A 20,415-nucleotide genomic window follows, 5' to 3' on the forward strand; every position below is an offset into this window, starting at 1 on the left:
ACAAGCGTGGCTTATCTTAAAAATTACTGTCTCAGCATCTTCCACCTTTTTCTCACACTAAAAATGGACCCGACGGCCTTTAATCATTTCACACAGAAAACCAAATTGCTATATCACATATTAGCCTTCTTGCTAACTTCCTGGGAACTGTCTCTTATTGGCATAATGCTATCTTTGCACTTTCACTGGCACATTCGTCATGGGAGGGCAGTTTTCCACCACAACATAGTGGAAGCTATGCATATGATCATGAGAAACGCAGGAACATGGAAGAGAGGAGATAGAAAGACGGAAGGAAAAAAGTAAGTTAGATAGACAGAAATGTACAGAATGTAAATGGGCCAGACAGTAAGACTGAAGGAAACTGAGACAAAAGTAGGACATTCAAACGACAGTTGGTCTGGAAAAGAGCAAGAGGATATCAGGAAGAAACAAAGATTGAGTTACATATAGAGGTTTTAGCAGTAGTTAAAGGGCTCCATAGGTACTTGAAACATTAGTAATAGTATTAGTTATATTAGGAATGCAACCAAAAGTTGTAGAAGTACTTTCAAGCAATAGTGACGGTAAGGGTATGGGAAACTGAGAAATACTACTTTTGACCCAAAGGCACACTCACAGACTCAAAAAGCAGGATCATTATGAAAAGAATTTACTTTGTCACCAGGCACAACACAGGACACCAACAGGTTAAACAGGTAAAAGGTTAATAATGATAATAATAATAATAATAATAATAATAATAATAATAATAATAATAATAATAATAATTATTTATTTGTTTATATAGAACTTTAAAAACAAATGTTACAAAGTGCTTCACAAAGCAATAAAAATAAGGCAGTTAAGTTAAGCCAGGCAGGAAAAAGCAAAAAAAAAAACTAGCGTAGACATGATACACACTGTGGCAAATGACTAGGGTACTGTGCAGGTCTACAGTATAAACTCTTTGGATAATGAGGTAATGAGGATCATGACTGCAGGCAGGTGCAAGGTCAGGTGAATGGAAAAAGTAGGAACACAATAAGGACAACTGGTGGGCAGGAGGAGAAAAGCAGGGTCTGAAATGATGGAAAATGTTAGTGGACAGTCAATCAAATGTTGATAACTGTAACAAAGTATTGAAAGAAAGCTCTTTATAAAAATGTCTACATATACATATATATATATATATGTATGTATGTATGTATGTATGAAGAGCAAGAACACTAATGGCTGAATTATGGTACTTCTAAAACAGGCCACAGCACAGGCTTTGGCAAAAGTGAGGAGACTAACATTGCCAGAAGCAGTGAGATCTGGACCTGGTCTAATGTGGTTTGGATGCCAAAAAAGGAGTGAAATCGCTGTTTTTTGCATTTTCACAAAAAGAGCAAAGGTTTCACGAATCAGAAACTGTGTTTTATTGATTCTCTGGGTTCTCCATGATAATCTAGTCCAGGTTTGACAGGTCTAAGTATAGTGGTTTCTGATCTGGACCTGGTCTAATGTGGTCTGGATTAAAGAAAATCAGTGAAATTGCCCTTTTTTGCATTTTCACAAATAAAATAAAGGTTTCACAAATCAGAAACTGTGTTTTATTGATTCTCTGGAGTCTCTGTGATAATCTAGTCCAGGTTTGACAGGTCTAAGTATAGTGGTTTCTGATGTGGACCTGGTCTAATGTGGTCTGGATGGGAGAAAATCAGTGAAATCGCCCTTTTTTACATTTTCACAAATAGAATAAAGGTTTCACAAATCTGAAACTGTGTTTTATTGATTCTCTGGAGTCTCCATGATAATTTAGTCCAGGTTTGACAGGTCTAAGTATAGTGGTTTCTGATCTAAGTATGTGGTCTGGATGGGAAAAAAAAGCAGTGAAATCACCTTTTTTTGCCCTATTTTCTCAAATAGAGTAAAGGGTTTGAGATCATTAAGAAAAAATAAGTAAACATGAATAAAACTCAAGATTATGATACCCTTTGACATTTCTTGTCATACTGGAGTATTAGTTTGTTTAGACTTTTTAATACTGAGCAGTTAAGCCCACAGCAAATAGGCAGAGATGGCAATAAGACTGAAAAGCAGTTTACCATGAGTAAGGGCAAAAAGAAAAATATGCTACAGTTAAAATGATCAAAATTTAGGACAATTTCAGTCTACTAATCATCCTCATTTCATTTCCCCACTATTTGTTACTTATTCACCTCATGAATTAGCTCGAAAATGACCGAACAACGCCATCTACAGGCGTTATGCCAATTTTAAGGTGGACTGGGAAATTCCAATCGGAGGCGGTGAATCGGATGCCAACTTCAGCCTTGTGGTAGTTAGATGCTTAAAAAGATATATGATCAAGCTAGGTTGATCTAAATGATTGAACACTTAAAAAAAGTAATTAAATAATTAATTAACATTATTTGTGAATCAGCACAACACATTAGCAATATGTGAGATATGGTTTAATGCCCTGTTATGGAGAGCATGCACCATTAGTGAATATCAAATCATAGTTTAATGTTTCATAGACTACTTTACCTTTTTACAAAAAATATTCATCATTTTCATAAGTGATCAAAAAGAAAACATGCAGTCATTATCCATTTTGTTCAATAATGTCATTCCAGTGTCCGTATTGCCAAGCAACCTCTGTTTACCATGTGATTTTGCAGTTAGATGTGTTCATCCTCTGTGGTAAAGATAATCTTTTGGTGGATTTGCTGACACCTCTGCTGACTTGTATTCACATTGGAACATTCAGTATTGACGATTTATTTTGTCTTTGTAAAATTTAGAATGTGGTTCAGTACAGCCAGCAGTTTGCATTGATGCATGTGAAAACTTCCCAACTTTGAATGTATTGACAGTGAAGTAACTCTATTTAGTGAATCCATTTAGGGAAATATAGACTTAAAATATAAATTTAGATCTAACAAGAGCAAACTTAACTGGCCTGTTGTTATACGATTTTTAGGTGATAAAGTCTGTGTGATTTAAAACCTACATCTCAGTGTGACATGAAATTGTCCAATGCAGCCTTAACATTATCTCCATATGCTCAAGCAAGAAAGATGAAGATAGAAGTAGCAGTGCATTGGATCATATAGAAATGCAAAAATCTACAGAAATCTACTGAATTTGTGAATACAGTAATAATTGGAAATGTACACGTAATGTAATGTGAAATTAACTTATATGTCACATCTTTTAATCTGTCTCTTAAATGTGTTAGAAATGGCATATCTTTTTGAGGAGTGTCCAGTGACTCTTAAGTCCAATACAGTGTTGACCCATAGCTTTAACTGGCTGCAGCCTGATTCTGTGACACTGTGTTGTTGTGAACATGTGTCTGCATTCTGACTGTGTGTTAGTGGTGTCATACACTAAGTGCTGTGACTGTGTATCTGTGACTGTGCTGCCAGCCCTGCTGTTTCTCTGGTTTTCAATGCTCCTCAGGCCCTGTAATGCTATAATGGCACATCTAATTGGTCCACTGGTCCAATGACGTGCCACCAAACAAGAACAGTCTTGTACACTCACTCACTCACTCACTCACATGCACACACACAGACATTACAAGTGTATCGTTACTAATATTGTTGTTCAGACAAGAACATATCCTCCACACAGCTATGTTCTCAAGGGACGCTGTAAAAAAGTATCTGCTGGCATCCACAGGCCCTAGAGATTCATTAAATGACACTAAACTGTCAGAGAAATGTTAGATCCATACTATTTTCTTTTCTCCAGGTTGAGCAGGAGATCTCACTCGTCCAGAGGAAGATGTCTGACCTTGAGTCAGTGCTGCAGCAGAAAGACATAGAGTTGAAGGCCTCAGAGACCCAGAGGACCATCCTGGAACAGGACCTGGCAACCTACATCACAGAATGCAGTGTGAGTAGCCCTGTAGTTACTACAGTGGACACTACATGGACTGTTTCACTTGATCCAAATATCCATGTGTGTGTGTGTGTGTGTGTGTGTGTGTGTGTGTGTGTGTGTGTGTGTGTGTGTGTGTGTGTGTGTGCATGCGTTTTGTTTTTTTTTTTTTGTTTTTTTTTTACATGTCTGTGTACATACAGTACCAGTCAAAAGTTTGAGCACACTTTCTCATTCAAATGAGTGGGAAGGTGTGTCATCATCAACTACAACTTCCAAAATGGATATGAAGTGGAAGCCGCACCTCTTCAAAACAGTTTCAACAAAAACTGCACATCATAACTTTCATAAATGTAACATGTATTGGAGGGCTGTTGTATTAGACGGCATTAGTTTTAGCTGGGTGTGTGTAATGAACTATCAACTGACTGTAAGTACGTATGTGTTGGTTTCAGAGTCTGAAGCGCAGTTTGGAACAAGCTCGGATGGAAGTGTCGCAGGAGGATGACAAAGCACTGCAGCTCCTTCATGACATCCGCGAACAGAGCAACAAGCTGCAGGAGATCAAAGAGCAGGTAAGACGGCATCTTTTGGCGTCGTCTTGATAGTTCAGTGTGGTGAGATATATACTCTTTAATGATGTTGTGGGCTTTAGACTTACTCACTAATGAGGAAACAAAACACAATAAGGCAGATCACTGTTGACCATATTAACATAATCATTTCAGATTTCATTTGATTTTTTTTCATTCAAGGGGATTCTTGAAACACTGTGTTGTGCACAGAAAACAAGTTAAATGATCTCTCTTTAGAGGCTGGTTAAGATTGATATTTGCAGTGATGGAGATATAGTATGGAATTTGTAAAGCAGGAATGATAGAATAATCTTTTAGAGAAGAAGCAGGGTAAGAGAATTTCATGTTGGCAGTCAGATGGAGCAGGTCAAGTCATCAAGACTGAGTGTGTGAGGTGTGAGTGTCAATTAAATAGGCACATGATGTTGGAACCCCACCACTCTCTGGAGGTATGCAGTCAGTGTAACATTAAACACTGACTACAGTCTCATGTTTCAATACCCTATATATGTCAGTTGTTTTTGTTGTTGAGTTTTAAATCTCCAAGAAAGATATATACTTAGATGCTGTTCATCCAAGTTTTTTTGAGAAGTGTTTGTTTTTCAAGGTTTTAGGAGTTTTCCACTTCACAAATAAAGGATCAAATAAACTGTAAGTTCAATCAAGAAAAAGCAAGGCACCACATCTTTAAGACTGTATGGATAATACAATCTGCCTCACGTGTCTGCAGGGTCCACACAGTGTGAATCTTCCTGGAATACTATCAGTGGAGACAGAGGAGGTTTCCTCTACAGGCTACCAGCGTCGGAAATTAGCGGGGGGCAAGGGCAAAAATGCCCCAAGAAAAACCTAAAAACCGTGATCGAGGGGCAGAAATTGCCCCCAAAAATTCGAAAAAAATAATTTTATCTTTACCAGTTTAGGTCGATATCCTAATTCTACATGATGCCATCATTTTATTTTCATCCAATTCATTTAATTTCAATTTCAACACACAAACACAAACAGCACTTTTGTTCACACTACGCACTACGATACCTGACAGAGGTGTTGCTCTCCTGCTGCACCTGCAGTGAAGTTCGCTGCCAGGATGGACCGCTACCTCCTTACAAAAACTCTAACTGCTCCACCCGATGAAAGCAACCTAAGTCCTGGGCCGTCACCAACACCACCGCCAGCAAGCAAAATAAAGACGAATAAGACGGCAAAGAAAGTTGCGGCTTCAACTATTGAGAAAATGAAAATAGACTGGCTTGGTGTCGAATAAATGAAGAAGACGACTCTCCTCTACTGCAAGGCATGCAGGGCTCATCCACCCAAAAATAGCCTGGAACCGCGAAGAAATAATCACGACTTTATCAAAGGAAGCGAACAGGTCAAAAGAGTGTTCGGCTCATCGGCACCAAGCCATCAAACATAATCGATTTGCTTATGATAAGTAATATTAACGCTAACACTAGTGTCTTTTGTCTGGCACGCTAGCCAATATAGTGTTAGTAATTTGGCGTTACTGTTAATACATATACGTGGGTCTTGCCGACCGGTGGGGTGTTCATTGCAGTTTTACAGAAGTGGTTTTATACTCTCATCTCATATATTCTCACTTTTTATATACAGATATACCGCATTATAGCTGTAAAGGGGATCCGTCACTAAGCCACCTTCGCTTTTATCTTTTTTTTTTTCACTGAACAAAACCGGCATAATGCCACCGTGTGTGCTTTTACATAGCATCCCAGCATGATGTGTAACACAATATCGTCAGCTCCCTGTCCAGCCATGCCAGCTATCCTGAAGCTTCACACAGACGTCCAGCCGGCTATGACTACCTACGTAGCCGGCTTATTGGAGGAGCAACTCTGCCCCCCACTGCGTGTCCATACCTTTTATACAGAATAGCGAGGCGGAATAAAGGCGCAGCATTCCCGCCTTGAACAGGCTGTGTAAAAAGGGCAGCAACTAACATTAATGGGCTCAGTGCGTCAAGTGAAATGAGCTTTTATTCCCAAATTTAGAACATACTTTTTACTAACCAATGAGGCAGTGCTGGATAATCGAGTCTATTATGTTATTTTCATCATGTCATCGTGGTCAAAACCTCAGCAAGGATAAATTTGGAGATGAAATAAAGAATGCTAAAAAAAACTTCAGCTGTAGGCATTTCGAGAACTGCATCAATAAAGAAGGAATATTACACTTGTTTTGGCTCTTTTGACAGTATTTGTAGCTACTAGTCTGTAATATTGTAAAACTGTGGCATACAATGCATCAGACCCACAATGACAACGGTAGACTGGCTTTGACTTGTAGGAGGTCTGAATATGACATTATCCCCCCAACCAGAACTTTTGGTCAATTTAATTAGATCAAACCAATTAAATATCGTCATGATCTCAAGATCATTATGTTATACTGTCATCTAGTGGTTTACACTGAAGGTTCTTCCTAAATAAAACCTTAGTTGTTGAAAGGAAATTGATGCATTAATTTGAATGAAATGAGACAGTGTTTATTGAGGAGGTTTTGGTTACACAAGGTGATGATTACTGTATTTATTTTAATCTGCGCTCATTTCACGTTAGAAACAGCAACTTTATGCACTAATTACTATTTTTGCCCCCAAAATGTAGTAAATGCCCCAATTTCTTAAACAGTGGGGGCAAAAGTTACCCCCCCAAATTTTTTTAAATTTCCTATACTGCACACTACACTAAATTACTGAAATCAAATGTGATGAATGTGTGGCATGCATGTGAGTTTGTGTATATTTCTGCATGTGTAGCAGCACCACATGGCTAAGTGTTGCCAGCTGTGAGAATTGAGCTGTTACAAAATTGACAGCTTAGGACAATAGATACAGAGCATGAAAAATAATCTTCCTGGCATTATGCACCACTTTTTCTTAAAAAAAAGGTAATAGAAAAACAACCTGTGTTTCTCAGCCTACACTAGTGCTGGTTACCAAGCACCGAATACATTGTGCAATGGTTGCTATAGTGATGAGAGCCATATACCTACGAGTGAAGAGAGTACCGATGCAGTGGGCAGGCTGTCGTGATGAGGTGCTGGGGCCTTAGCTCATTCTGTTCGAGAAACATCATTTTTGACCATTACTTGATATAAAACCTTAAAACCAGTGATGTATTAGAGGATTGCATCCTGTTCTGAAAAGAGCTTTTTGCAGATATAAAATCTGCATTTAATATCATGTACTGTGCATATACTTACCTTATCAAGGTACAAAATAAAATTTACTAGCATTATTTAATCCTACGTCAGTATAATGTGTTATAGTTCAAAAATTACATTTATACAATGCAATACCATATTATGGCAGAAGTGGTTCATGCAATTCAGAAGAGCCTTGCAACTAAGCTGCTGCTCCTTTGCAAGAAAAGCCAGTTGAAGTTGTCCAGGTAGATGGTCCTTTGTTGCCTCCCTGTTGAGGTGTTCAGGGCATGACTGACTGGGATAAAATGCCTCCAGACCCAGGATGTGTTGGAGGGATTACTTCTACATGCTGTCCTGGGACCACTTAAGTGTTCAGTATATTTGAGACAAACTGAGCTTGAAAACAAAAGTGTTTATACATTGTCCGAATGGCTGCACTCAAAGGTGGGGCAAAAACCTGCTGTCCTGGCTGCATCCCACTACCTTCATAGTCTTTCTCCAAGAACTACGTGGCCACATGTTAGTGTGTACATGTAGTCTTGATGCAATGAATTGTGCAAATGGAGATAAGGGGGCACACTTTTGGACAGTTTCTCCTCCAAGGTATTCATGGTGTTACACTCAGTTGTACACATGAAAAGTGATGGAAATGAAGAATGAAAAAACAGCTTGAGAGAGAATCCTCCACTTAGGACGTCCAAATGGTGTGGGGCAGTTTATCACGATCAAACCAGTGGCCTTGGTCTTCTGTAACCCCGAAACAGTCCAAGTGGAGGGTGGAGGTGTGAGTAAGGGTTCAACAGTAGTGAGACTGTGGTTGAACTGAGCGTGTCACTGGATATGTATTAGTGGGCGGACGTAAAAATAGCACACCCTCCCAAAGCAAACATTCCACGGATACATTATGATTAGAACAAAAAGAGTATAATCTGCATCTTCAAATATATGAGGATAGTTTGCTGCTCATGCATATTACCTTGTCTGTGTTCCCATTGGTGCCTCTCAGCAGGGTATTTATGCCGGCTAAATCCAGCATTTCATCTTGAAAAGCATCTGTCTCCCACGCTCTGTCATATGACTGCAGTGTTTATCATTTTCATACAGAAGCCATGCAGTGTTGGATCAACAGAAGAGATTGGGGATAGATTTATTTTCAGAGAAAAGCAATCTGCCAAAGCCATTAAGACCTGCAAACATATGCAAAGAGACAATCTTACTAAAGACAAGAGAGCAAAGAACTATTGAAAAACCACACTGTTCCTGTCTGCCTTGTTTTAACACAAAAAAAGAGGCAGGCTATAAGTGTCTTCAAATATTAACTGTGTGTGCATGATCAAGTGCTGTACTGTTGCTTTGCTGTTTACAGGTGGAAAGGTCTGCATTGATTTTTGTCCATTTGTTGTCCATCAGATTGGTGTTTGCACCTTGTTATCTCACGAATAACAAATATATAAATGAATGCAGATATTTACTGTGATGGATTATGCAACTCAAGCAAGGGCCTGTATCTTTGTGTTAAGTCCAAGTTTTCCAGTATCTCAAAGTTGGCTTACTTTTAACTGGGCTAGATCACCATGGTAACTTAGCTGCATGGCTAACCTGCTCCAGTGCAGGTTAACTCCAGAGGATCAGATCACAATTTGTCAAATTGAGTCATTACTCAGACAGGGACAAAAGTCCTCAGTTTATAAAGTGACAAGTAAGACTAATGAAGCATTTTAGTATATCAGTAAAATTATTTTTCAATTAATTTCCTCTCAGGGTTTAAAACAAAGCTTCTAACAGACAGATGACTAGTTTACCACACTGACAGACCAATGAATGGTGACTATAGCTGCATTTTAATTATGCTACATTTCTTTTGTTACCAACAGGATTCCTAACAGTACAGATGTTTTTACAGTCTTATTCTAAAGTGACACTGTGAGCACTGAATCTTTTTAGCCTTAACAAAATGAAAATTGTAAATAAAAAGTAATAACCAATTTGGCCTTTTACCAGAAAATGAATAGTTTGTTCATCATGTGACAAAAAAATCACCAAAATGTCACTGCAGAAAATATATCATCAATGGATAAAACATTTTCCATTTTCCATACTCACTCTACATTGCTGAACATTTTAAAAATGAAAACAGTATTTATAAAGTATTTATAAAGTCCCATGTAATAATTCCCAAACATTTTTACAGCCTTATCTTTAATATTTGGATTTTATCTAAAGTATTTCCACAGTTTTTCTTCTATTGTGTGATTATATTATACACATTTCACCAAACTAAATAGGTTTTTGTTGCAGCATTAAATTAATTCTCCCGCGGCTATCTCTATGTCATTGCATATCACACTGAGTATTTTACTCATGGTTTTGAAGACGTTGCTTGTAATTAACAACTCTGTCACTCTCACATGAATGTGCTCACAGCTGGACTGATAAACCCAAACTTAAGTGATTCAGTTGATAACCAGCTTGGTTCATTTTGTGTGTTAAGGGCAAGTATCGAATTGGGGAAAGAATAAATGGAACTCAGGAGATAACTTTATGTGGCAGTGTGCCAGTTTACCACCCTTAAACTTGAGGCTGATTAGTATTGAAAAAAAGATTGCTCTCTGATATATTCTTTGACATTTCAAGGTTTCTATTTCAACTATCATGCACCCAGCCAAACAACAAAATGAAATAAAAAGAAATGCAACCATCATTACCAATAAAGAGTAGAGTCACACTCACAGAGAATTAAACTCAAGATTTGCAGTCAGAAACATTCTGACTTGAAGGTCTTTCTCAGTCTCCTAGGAGATATTCCTGGAAAGCTGCTCTATAAAGTGATAGTGAGAGTATCTTTAATGTCTTTTCTGGTCACTTGGAAGTATTTTCAATACAAGTGACTAAATGACTAAATTCCAACACAACTGACTCAAGTATGTTTCCTTCACAGCTGCTTCTTCATGCAACAGACACCTGAATGAACCAAGGACAGCAAACTTACTGTGTGACTGGTTCTCTGTAATAAAAGATAACTGTTCAGTGCTCCACAAGCCTGTTGTTTAACGTCATATTGAAAGCTGAATTCCCTCGTCTTTAATTTCCTTAGACTGAGTCATTGTTTCGCTGAAGAATAACAGGATTTTGAAAATCATTTCTGGCTTTTATTGACACTGGAAGTCAGGACGAGCAGATGAAAGGTTGTTCCCAGGAGATCCAGCCCATCCTCATTGATGGGAGCTGTCCTACTTGATACTTGACCTACACAGGTCGGCTCCCATACATATGAAAGGCCAGTGTGGGCTAACTGGTTAGGGAGACACTCTCTGTACTCAGAGATCTATAGTTGCATATGTAACCTTCCGTTCCACTTCAGCTAAACTATTTTAGCATTGTTTTCACCATGTCTGATGCTGTCTGCTTCACTTGTCCTTCTCTGCGTCAGTTGAGCATCAGTGTCCTTGGATGCAGAAGGATGCTACTTTTTATTAGTGTGACTGACAGGCTGATTTGTCCTGTAACCTGATGAGGAGGTTGAAACTAGATGTATTAGGCTGTGACTAATTACTATTTAACAGACATGTGCATTAAGTGGCTCTGGCTGATCGTATTTTTCTCTCCACATTCCTTTCTCTGTTCATTGACTTTTTATACTATTTTAGTGTGCTTATACTTATAGGATTGGACATATAATGGCTTTTATATATGCCTTTTAATTACCTTCACTATGTTGAACTGTTTTCTTGTTCAGTTTTAATATGCAAGCTGCATATCTAAAATATATCTCTTATGAATGACTTTGCTCTCATAAATAATGCAGTGGCTTCTAACAAGCACATTTTCTTCAGATAGGTTCAGGTCAAACAACACTGGGGCTGCTAGAGAGCTCTTTTCCACTTAAATCATACAGAAATCTCTCTGCCAATTTTTCCAAAATTTGCTGCAGAGGCCTCTAAATAAATATAGTCATGGTAATTTGATAAAGTGCTTTCAAGTGGCTAGAATTTGAAAAGACTGTCCCATTCCAGGTACTTTTTATGAAGTATGCGCTCTACTAAATGGAAACTACACTTATTTTCGTCATATTGGAAATTTCCTCTCTTAATGTTATTGTTCCTTCTGTGTTTAGGACCATTGCTCCTCTCCTCTCCTCTCCTCTCCTCTCCTCTCCTCTCCTCTCCTCTCCTCTCCTCTCCTCTCCTGTCCTCTCATCCATGGTTTCTGTGGTCTTTGTACAGGAATATCATGCCCAGCTGGAGGAGATGCGAGTTTCCATCAGACAACTGGAGGAGGACCTGTCTGCTGCCCGTCGCCGTAGCGACCTGTATGAGGCTGAGCTGAAAGAGTCTCGGCAGAGCAACGAGGAACTGAAGAGGAAGGCTGCAGACTATCAGCATAGGATGCAGAAGGTCTACACTGTAACTATTAATGGTCAAGAAAGTTTCATAAGAAGACAGTATGGTATATTTGACACATACTGTACATAAACTGCATTTGAGTTGGGCTGAGAATTAAAGTGTAACTCACAAAATGATACTTTCACTATATTTCACTCTTTTGTTGTCATTATGGAGTTTCTACCTTGCCATGATCAGTACTCGGAGTGATCTCACTGATTTCTCCATATTTTCACAGGTCAAAGAGCAAGGCAAAGCAGACACAGATGAGCTGGTCACCAAGCTGGAGAAGGTAGTTTATGAAGTTCATATTAATATAAAAGTGATGAGGATACTTATCAGTAGATTACATCAATCTATACATCAATCTACACATATCACAATGATGGTACTTTTGTTTTTTTAGACCAATGCTGAGCAGCAGACAAAAATCCAGGATCTTCAAGAGAAGCTTGCCAAGGTAGAGTATTTTTGTTGGGGATATTAATGAATAATTTATAAGAGCTTGTGCTCCCAAACGTAAGAGATGTAACAGCATTTTACACTTACCGATGAGTATATAAACTCTTTCTTTACCCTCCCTTATCTTCTTCTTTCTCTCTCTGTGTCTCTCTTAAACTGTGGTGTACAGTCAGATTTGGTCTATGGCCCAAGAACAATTAAGCTGTCTTTTAAAACCAGAATTACTGCTTAATTATCAGCAATCAAACACTTTTGCCTCATTAGTAAAGATAATTTCATCCTACTGGAATTGTCTTTTCCCAGAAATGAATATTTAAAAGTACCATGCATTCTGCCAAGAGCACATGTGGCAGTGGTTCAGATATTCCATGCTGACTAAGCTCACATTTTAGACAGATTCTGACTCAATGTGCACGCAAATTTCAGAAATCAACAGTAGGAATTTGTTTCTTAAAGGGGCTGAGTGCTGTTTGTTTAAGGATATCATATTAGTACTATACAGTTATACAGTAAACAGTTTGTTTACAAGGAGTCATTGAACTTAGCACAATGATGTTAATTATTCCTCATATGCAAACTTTGTATCTGAAGCCACTGCTTTATTACCCAGTGTCATTACTTTGAGCAACATATATAACTGATTCCTTTCACTTATAAAAAGGACTTCTTAGAACAAATTACTGTTTGATTGATATGTTTTTGACTTTTAACCCCTAGGCATTAAAGGCCAGTGCCGAGGCCACAGACCTCCATCAGAGTATGAGAGTGGCCAAAGAGCGCTTGGAGCGAGATCTAGAGAGGCTACAGAACAGAGAGGACTCCAGTGACAGCCTGCGTAGACGCCTCCGTGAGACCGAGGTATATACACACCTCTGTTATCATACAGACTCATATATGTTCTGGCCCCCTGTCTGTTTTTCTCTTGTTATTCTGTGTATCATGTCATTTGTTGCTTTGCATGAACATCTTTGTTAAAAGTGTTAAAATAAATCTGGCTAATAGCTCATATGTTCGCTTGTAAATTGGTTGTTTTGCACCTTGTGAGAAACACTTGTGTTTTGATGATAGCACGTCAGATTCAATTGTGCTCTGAATATTTGACACAGTTGATCATAATTTGTATGATTTTTGTATTTCATTTCTGTGGAGCTACTTCATTGCCTCATGTTTGTGAGAAACATATGGTAAAGCTAAACAAAAAGGTAGGAAACGCTACATTTATATGCCTCAGAGTCTCAGCTTTTCACCCATATCACCCCAGAGTCTGAGGCCTTTAGGTTATCATTTGTGCACATATATCTACCAAATTCCTGCAGTATTTATTGTGTAGAGACGATCTTGAAAGTAAAGTCGGTTATTGTGACTGGTGTTATGAAGCTAATCAGTCTGCCTTTGATATTTTATTGATTGATTCGCATGTGGCTCAGTGCTCCCGCTTCTGCTATAATGTTGCTGTACACACTTTTCTTACAGGCCAAATACATTAGGTAAACTGTGAATGCCCTAACATCTAAATAAACCTAAAAGAAAAACAATCATTAAAAGCATGTAGGCCTTTTAATAATAGTAACTGCTTTATGTTCCTGGACTTTTCAGCAATTCACCACACTTATTAGGTCAGTGTTTACCATTGTTTCCACTTCTGGCATTAGAAAAAAACATCCTGTATATAGTTTAAATTATTCAAGTCAAGTTTCTGCAAAAAAAATCTTGATATGAAATTCGAAGCATTTAAACTGCTGACAAAATGGTGCATGTGATTATCTGCAGATGTGTAGGAGAGCAAACAAGGAATGTAAAAACTGTGACTGTAACTGTCCAAACTTGCTCACTACAATGTGCAAAAGTGCAGAAACCAACAGACAAAACTTTTATCCTTTTCATCATTGTCTCAGAGTATCTCTCTCAAAACCTTTAAGTAAGCCACACCACAATAGGTTGTATGCAAATATATTGTATGTATAAGTATTGACATTTGTTATACTTTCAAGGTTTTTATCTTTGGATCAGCTGTAATAATTCTACTATAAATATGTACATTATGCATACATTATGTATTCATTTATGCAGTGTCTTTAGTTACACAGTATACTTTATTTTTGAGAGGGGTTGTTATGATTTCTTCTAAAACAGTGAAAATTTGTTAATTAGCTCATATTAATTTAGACCGGAGAGTCAGAGGGAAGAAAATACACATCTGGTCAAATTTGAACAGCTCCTAAGACTGCTCATATCATCACATACGAATGCAAATGAGCACTTTGGAACTATTGTGATGAACCTAGAATAATGAGATATAAACATTGCAGAGGTGGATAACTAACACACCAAATGAATGTGGCTGCTACAGTTTATCATCAATTCTTTTTTGAAGTGGAAATCTTAGGTCTAATTGGCGTTCCCACAAAATGTATTGTGATGTTCACATGGAGATACGCTTATTTGGATGTATGGATCCTTTGACCTGTGTGTACATGTCTAAAATTAAAGCGAGTCAGTTAACAGAGGTGTGTGTGTGTGTGTGTGTGTGTGTGTGTGTGTGTGTGTCGGTGTTTGTACATTACTTGTGTGCATTGTATGCAGGATGGTAGGAAGACTCTTGAGAACCAGGTGAAAAGGCTGGAGATTGTTGAGCGCCGGGAGACCAAATTGAAGGACGAGATCCAGAGCAAGGGCCAGCAGATTCAGCAGATGGCAGATAAGATTCTGGTAACCCACCTTTTATCTCTTGTGTGGAGCTAAAATAATCAGAGGAGGTGTGAGATAAACATAGCTCATTGTCATCACTGCAGAGGAAGTGCTATTTTACATAATATTTCTGGAAAACCTTTTAATTTACTATTTCTATGGATGATCCATAAACTGTTATTTCTATATACACAAGGAACAAAGTCACCCCAAACAATAACTTCTTTTATTATTTTTTATAGCCTCTAAACAGCCATGATCCACCCACACAGGTGTTTTCAATTAATTTACCTTATTAAACTGTGTGGGTGCGACAGACTGGATTAATATCTCCTGTTAGTCATCTATTTGGGTGGTTTACATAGGGTTTGGTGACATTATGTAATACCGTGCATAGCCCCGCAGAGGTCTAATTAGTCAGAATGAGTGAAAACACCTGTTTGAGTGTGCAGGGCCAGAGAGAAGGTGGTCATGTAGCTGGGGCCAGGTTCTCCTAATCCAATTCTATTGCATGAAGACCCCTAAATTAAAGTTTGTACAAAGAGTTTCATCATAAGATGTACTCAAAAAGCTGAAAAGAGAAGCTTTTGTGGCAAATAAGAGAACTTATAAGAAAAGACTGTTTTCACTGCCAAAGCAGGAAAAGCACAGGTGTAATTAATACCATTAGAGTATTGTGCATTAGCACCTGTGCTTTTCCTGTTGTGACAAAAGTATGTATAGATAGAGATATATAGAGAGCTCTTATGAGAAGGTGTGGGGTTGACCTGGTTGATATGGATGACTGTGTTTCATAAATCTGTTTACTCACTACATCCACAGTGACACAGACAAGGGACTGGTCTGTATCGGTGAACGTGAAATAAAATATCAATCATTATTTATTCGTCATAGATTATTACAACACATTTTATAGTATTGGTGAAGAGTGCTATCTGGCGCCCTGAGCACTTAGTAGCACTTACTGCTTGGATACCTAAAAATCATGAATAAATACTGTATATCAGTGTATTAAATACACTAATACACTCCCTTGTCAAATATACTGTGTCTGGCATCAAAAAACACCTGTGTGTTGGTAAGGCTCCACCACCATCAAAACTCAATTGAGCTCATTAAAAACTCATTATTGTTGGATTTTTCCAAATGATGACAAGGTCAGGCATATATCCAGAAACAGCTATAGCTGATTATGATACAGTGTTTGTGACTCCTCTGGATTACCTATATGTCACATATATAATATATATGTGAATTATAAATGCAATATATATATCACAAACAGCTCATCATATATGAGCTGGTTTTAGCGCTAAAATATTCTCTGAATTACTCTTAGACCAAAAACTAGTTAGCCTTTGTGAATGCGGCCCCTGATGTTTTATGCAGTGACTAACATATTTATAACTTTGTGTAGGAGCTTGAGGAGAATCTGCGAGAGACCCAAGGCACTGCTCAGAGGTTGGAGACTCATCTGAAGCAGAAGGAGAAGCTCTACGAAGATAAGATTAAGGTTAAATACACTCACATATACTCATTGTTGCAATGTAGGACAACAGGCAGGTATCTCTTGATATACTCTCCCTACAGGAAGTGATCTATGTTTGGCAGTCATCCTTTAGCCAGTTGAGTAGTGGGTGTACTCTATGCTTTGGAGATCAGCACTATGTCATCTTCACACCGTTCTCTGTCCTGTTAAGTGATATCCTGGTTATGGTTCTGTGGGCTTCCTGGCACTGAACAGGTGTTGGAGGCCCAGATGAAGGCGGACATGGCTGATAAGGAGATGCTGGAGTCCAGTCAGAGCAAATATGAGGAGGAGATGCGGGAGAAGTGCAGCATCATCAGTGAACAGAAGGCGGTAAGAGCTGACCAGCTTGGTGACACTATTCCAGGCGTATTTTAACATTTATCACACTGACATAGATTTCATGTTTGGAATAATCTTGGGTAGGTTATTGTAGAGCACAAAACAATGAACCATAATCTGACCCCAGTTTAAGCCTGTGATGTAAAGATCTGACTGAATATTTCATTAAAGAACACGTTATATTGTCCATAATTTCCATTTAGACCATAAATGCAATGGACTCTAAGATGAACAGCCTGGAGCAGAGAATTGCTGAGCTGTCTGAGGCCAACAAACTGGCAGCCAACAGCAGTATCTACACCCAGAAAAACATGTAAGTACTGATACAAGCATTAGGATTACTTTCTCTATAATGAGGTGAATTCAAGTAAAAGCTATGACCTCTCATTGAGTGTAATTAGTACTATATCAGCTCCATGTTGGTACAACACAGATAAGGGCAATAGATTTTTCTAATCAAGACGTTTTAGTGTAAAACCAGGAATATACTGTACACCTGTTTTGATCTTGGACCTAGCATGTGACAATGCTAGGCTATTATTTCAACTTTTTGCTCCTGTGTATTGTACCTGTGGTCGTGGCAGGAAAGCCCAGGAGGAGATGATCTCAGAGCTTCGCCAACAGAAGTTCTACTTGGAGTCTCAGGCTGGGAAGTTAGAGGCCCAGAATGCCAAACTAGAGGAGCATCTAGAAAAAATGAGTCAGCAAGAGCAAAGCAATAAGAGCCGTGTACTGGAGCTGGAAACAAGGCTCAGAGAGGTGAGGAGTACTATAGGAATACTGGGTCAGTCTCATTCCAACCTTTCACCTCTACACCTTATTCAGCTTCAGTATTAAGTATTATTATTGACTATTTTGGATGTCTTCACAAAAATCTGTGTAGGTCTAAACTTAAAAAGCTACTCTTTTAAATGTTAAATGAATAAAGCTGATGTAGCGATCTGCCTGCAAATGGTGCCTGTATACCTGTGTGTAATACTTTCCTGAATGTATATCGAGGATATGATTATAGTGCGTCATGACCACATGTAGTAGCAGGTGTAGCATGTAGAACAGTTGTTAGATGATAATTTATAGGTTCCAGCCATTAGGTTGGATGCCAAAAAAGGTAAAGAACATTTGATTTACAATGCATAAATGTGACATATGACATGACGTTGAGATGTAATGGTGTCTTACAGGTTTTGTAGAGGATTTTTATCTTAAAGTGTTCAAAAATAGTTCAGAAAGTGAGTTTTATAGTCGGGAATTCCTAACACTTTTTAAGTCGCTGGTATTGATTAACAACTTAATGAATTCAGTTCAAGTATATTATGGTAATTTTGTGCTATTGAGCAGAGATAAACCTTATTTACTATTTTAATTCAGATGATACAGAAAAGAGCAGAATAACAAATTTGTGCGGAGTCAGACAAGGTGAGGTGTTGGGTGTAATGCGTCTTTCATCCCTGTGGGGGGTTGTGTCATGTCAGCATGTCTCTGGCTGCTCCTTGGGGTGACTCACCTCCTCCTCCTCCCTGATCCTGGATGCCCCGTTTCTGTCTGCCTCTCTAGATTGGGCTGGAGCATGAGGAACAGAAGCTGGAGATCAAGCGTCAGGTGACAGAGCTCACCCTGTCACTGCAGGAGCGCGAATCCCAGATCAGCAACCTGCAGGCTGCTCGCCACGCTGTGGAAAGCCAGCTGCAACAGGCCAAGACTGAGCTGGAGGAGACAACTGCAGAGGCTGAGGAGGAGATCACTGTGCTCAGAGTGAGAGAGAGATAAAATAGAGGAGCACTGAAGATGATGTCTTCTTTGATGTTATGTAATTCAGGCAGTGAAATCTGTCCCTCTGTCTCTCTTGTCATACCTAGGCACACAGAGATGAGATACAACGGAAGTTTGATGCCTTGAGAGACAGCTGCGCAGTAAGATGCTCACTCGTTTTTTGTTTTTTTTCTTTCACTCTTTCCAGGAATAGACGTCTCATCTGGCATTGAATACCAGCTGAATCATCACACATAACTAACAACCTAAAGCCATACTGTTTCAGTCCATGTGTGTTTCTGTTATTCCTGCGTAAATGAGTCTTCATTTAAAAACATTTCTTTTTTTACCATCAATCATAAATTGAGTCCCTGTGGTTTTAAACTCCCTCCCTTCTTCATCACACTCATCTTCCATACAAAAATTGTTACATTTACATCATTTCTCAGTTGGTGAAAAGTGTGACCAGGGCTCCACAATATTTTTATTTATTTACAATGACAGCCTGGTAAGTGCCAGAAGACACTTGAAAGGGGGGAGGAGGGTAGGGGACAAACAAACAAACAAACAAAGAAAACAAAACAAAGAAGAATGGCTAATTTATCAAACTGAAGTAAAACAATTACAGGAAAACATTTACAAGTATTAATCAAACAGAAGTAAAATATTTACAAGTATCATTAAAATATCCATAAGTAGGCCCTTAAAAGCAGAGATTTAAATAAAGTTATCCAGTTTTGGTGTTTTTTGTAACAAATTCCAGTCATTAGCAGCAGCGGACTGGAATGACAACAAGCCAAAGGATGTGTTGGATTTAGGGAGATTTACCCTGATGTAAGTGGAAGACCGCGTATTGTACTTGGCCAAAAATATTGGCTGCAATAACTGACTTAAATAGGGGGGTGAGTATCCAAGAAGTGTTATATAAATAAGCGTAAACCAGTGTACATTATGATGAGTATGCAGAGAGGCCCATTTAACCAGAGAATACAGAAGGCAGTAGTGTGTTTTTAATGGGGCATTCGTTGCAAGTCGAATAGCAGAATGATAAATTGTGTCAAGCTTTTGAAGTATTGTTTTGCAAACCAATCTATAAATTGTATCAACATAATCAAACAAGGGAAGTATGGTCATTTGAACAATCATGCATTTGGCAGCAAGTTTTACTTTGACCTTAGAATGCAACATGGTGACGTGATGAGAGAAGGACGATGCACTATCTAGCTAGATTTCTAGGTGTTTATAGCCTGTATCCTGCTCTAGGATGGTTCCATCTCTAGTGATAATGTTCAAAATTGAAGGGGACACAGTACCTTTCTGTCTAAACCACATAACTTTAGTCTTGGCAGCGTTTAATGACAGATTGAGCTTAGTAAAAGCCTGCTGCATTTCAAGAAAACTATCCTGAAGTGATTTTATCACTGTATCTGGAGTTGGACCAGTGGCATACAAGATTGTATAATCAGCATATAAATGAATGTGGGAATTATTGTGAATTATTAAAAAGAGAGTGGGAGCAAGTATAGAGCCCTGGGGAACACCTAAAGACACGTGGAGGGGCTGCGAGAGATGGTAGTCTAAATTCACATACTGCAGCCTATTAGAGAGGTAGTTTGAAAACCAAGCCAACAAGTGACTAGAGACCCCAATACTAGCTAGT

The 20,415-nt window shown here is 38.5% G+C and overlaps 1 protein-coding gene across 8 annotated transcripts in view; it reads left to right on the forward strand.

Moving 5' to 3' along the window:
• Positions 1 to 20,415, forward strand: part of LOC137191780 (citron Rho-interacting kinase) — a 49,524-nt gene that overhangs the window by 9,030 nt on the left and 20,079 nt on the right. For 3 of the 8 annotated variants that reach the window (XM_067602172.1, XM_067602190.1, XM_067602180.1), the window contains exons 1-13: positions 3,626 to 3,873; positions 4,314 to 4,433; positions 11,828 to 11,998; positions 12,225 to 12,278; positions 12,393 to 12,446; positions 13,166 to 13,306; positions 15,032 to 15,157; positions 16,554 to 16,649; positions 16,881 to 16,997; positions 17,210 to 17,319; positions 17,591 to 17,765; positions 18,561 to 18,758; positions 18,863 to 18,916. In XM_067602172.1, coding sequence (XP_067458273.1) covers positions 3,676 to 3,873; positions 4,314 to 4,433; positions 11,828 to 11,998; positions 12,225 to 12,278; positions 12,393 to 12,446; positions 13,166 to 13,306; positions 15,032 to 15,157; positions 16,554 to 16,649; positions 16,881 to 16,997; positions 17,210 to 17,319; positions 17,591 to 17,765; positions 18,561 to 18,758; positions 18,863 to 18,916 — 1,614 coding nt within the window. In that variant the 5' untranslated portion in view covers positions 3,626 to 3,675. Of the gene's footprint in view, positions 1 to 3,625; positions 3,874 to 4,313; positions 4,434 to 11,827; positions 11,999 to 12,224; positions 12,279 to 12,392; positions 12,447 to 13,165; positions 13,307 to 15,031; positions 15,158 to 16,553; positions 16,650 to 16,880; positions 16,998 to 17,209; positions 17,320 to 17,590; positions 17,766 to 18,560; positions 18,759 to 18,862; positions 18,917 to 20,415 lie in introns of those variants that run through there. The other 5 variants (XM_067602225.1, XM_067602215.1, XM_067602233.1 and 2 more) reach the window with 3 other exon arrangements.

The sequence above is a fragment of the Thunnus thynnus genome, chromosome 2, assembly GCF_963924715.1.
Source record: "Thunnus thynnus chromosome 2, fThuThy2.1, whole genome shotgun sequence".
NCBI classification, from domain to species: domain Eukaryota; kingdom Metazoa; phylum Chordata; class Actinopteri; order Scombriformes; family Scombridae; genus Thunnus; species Thunnus thynnus.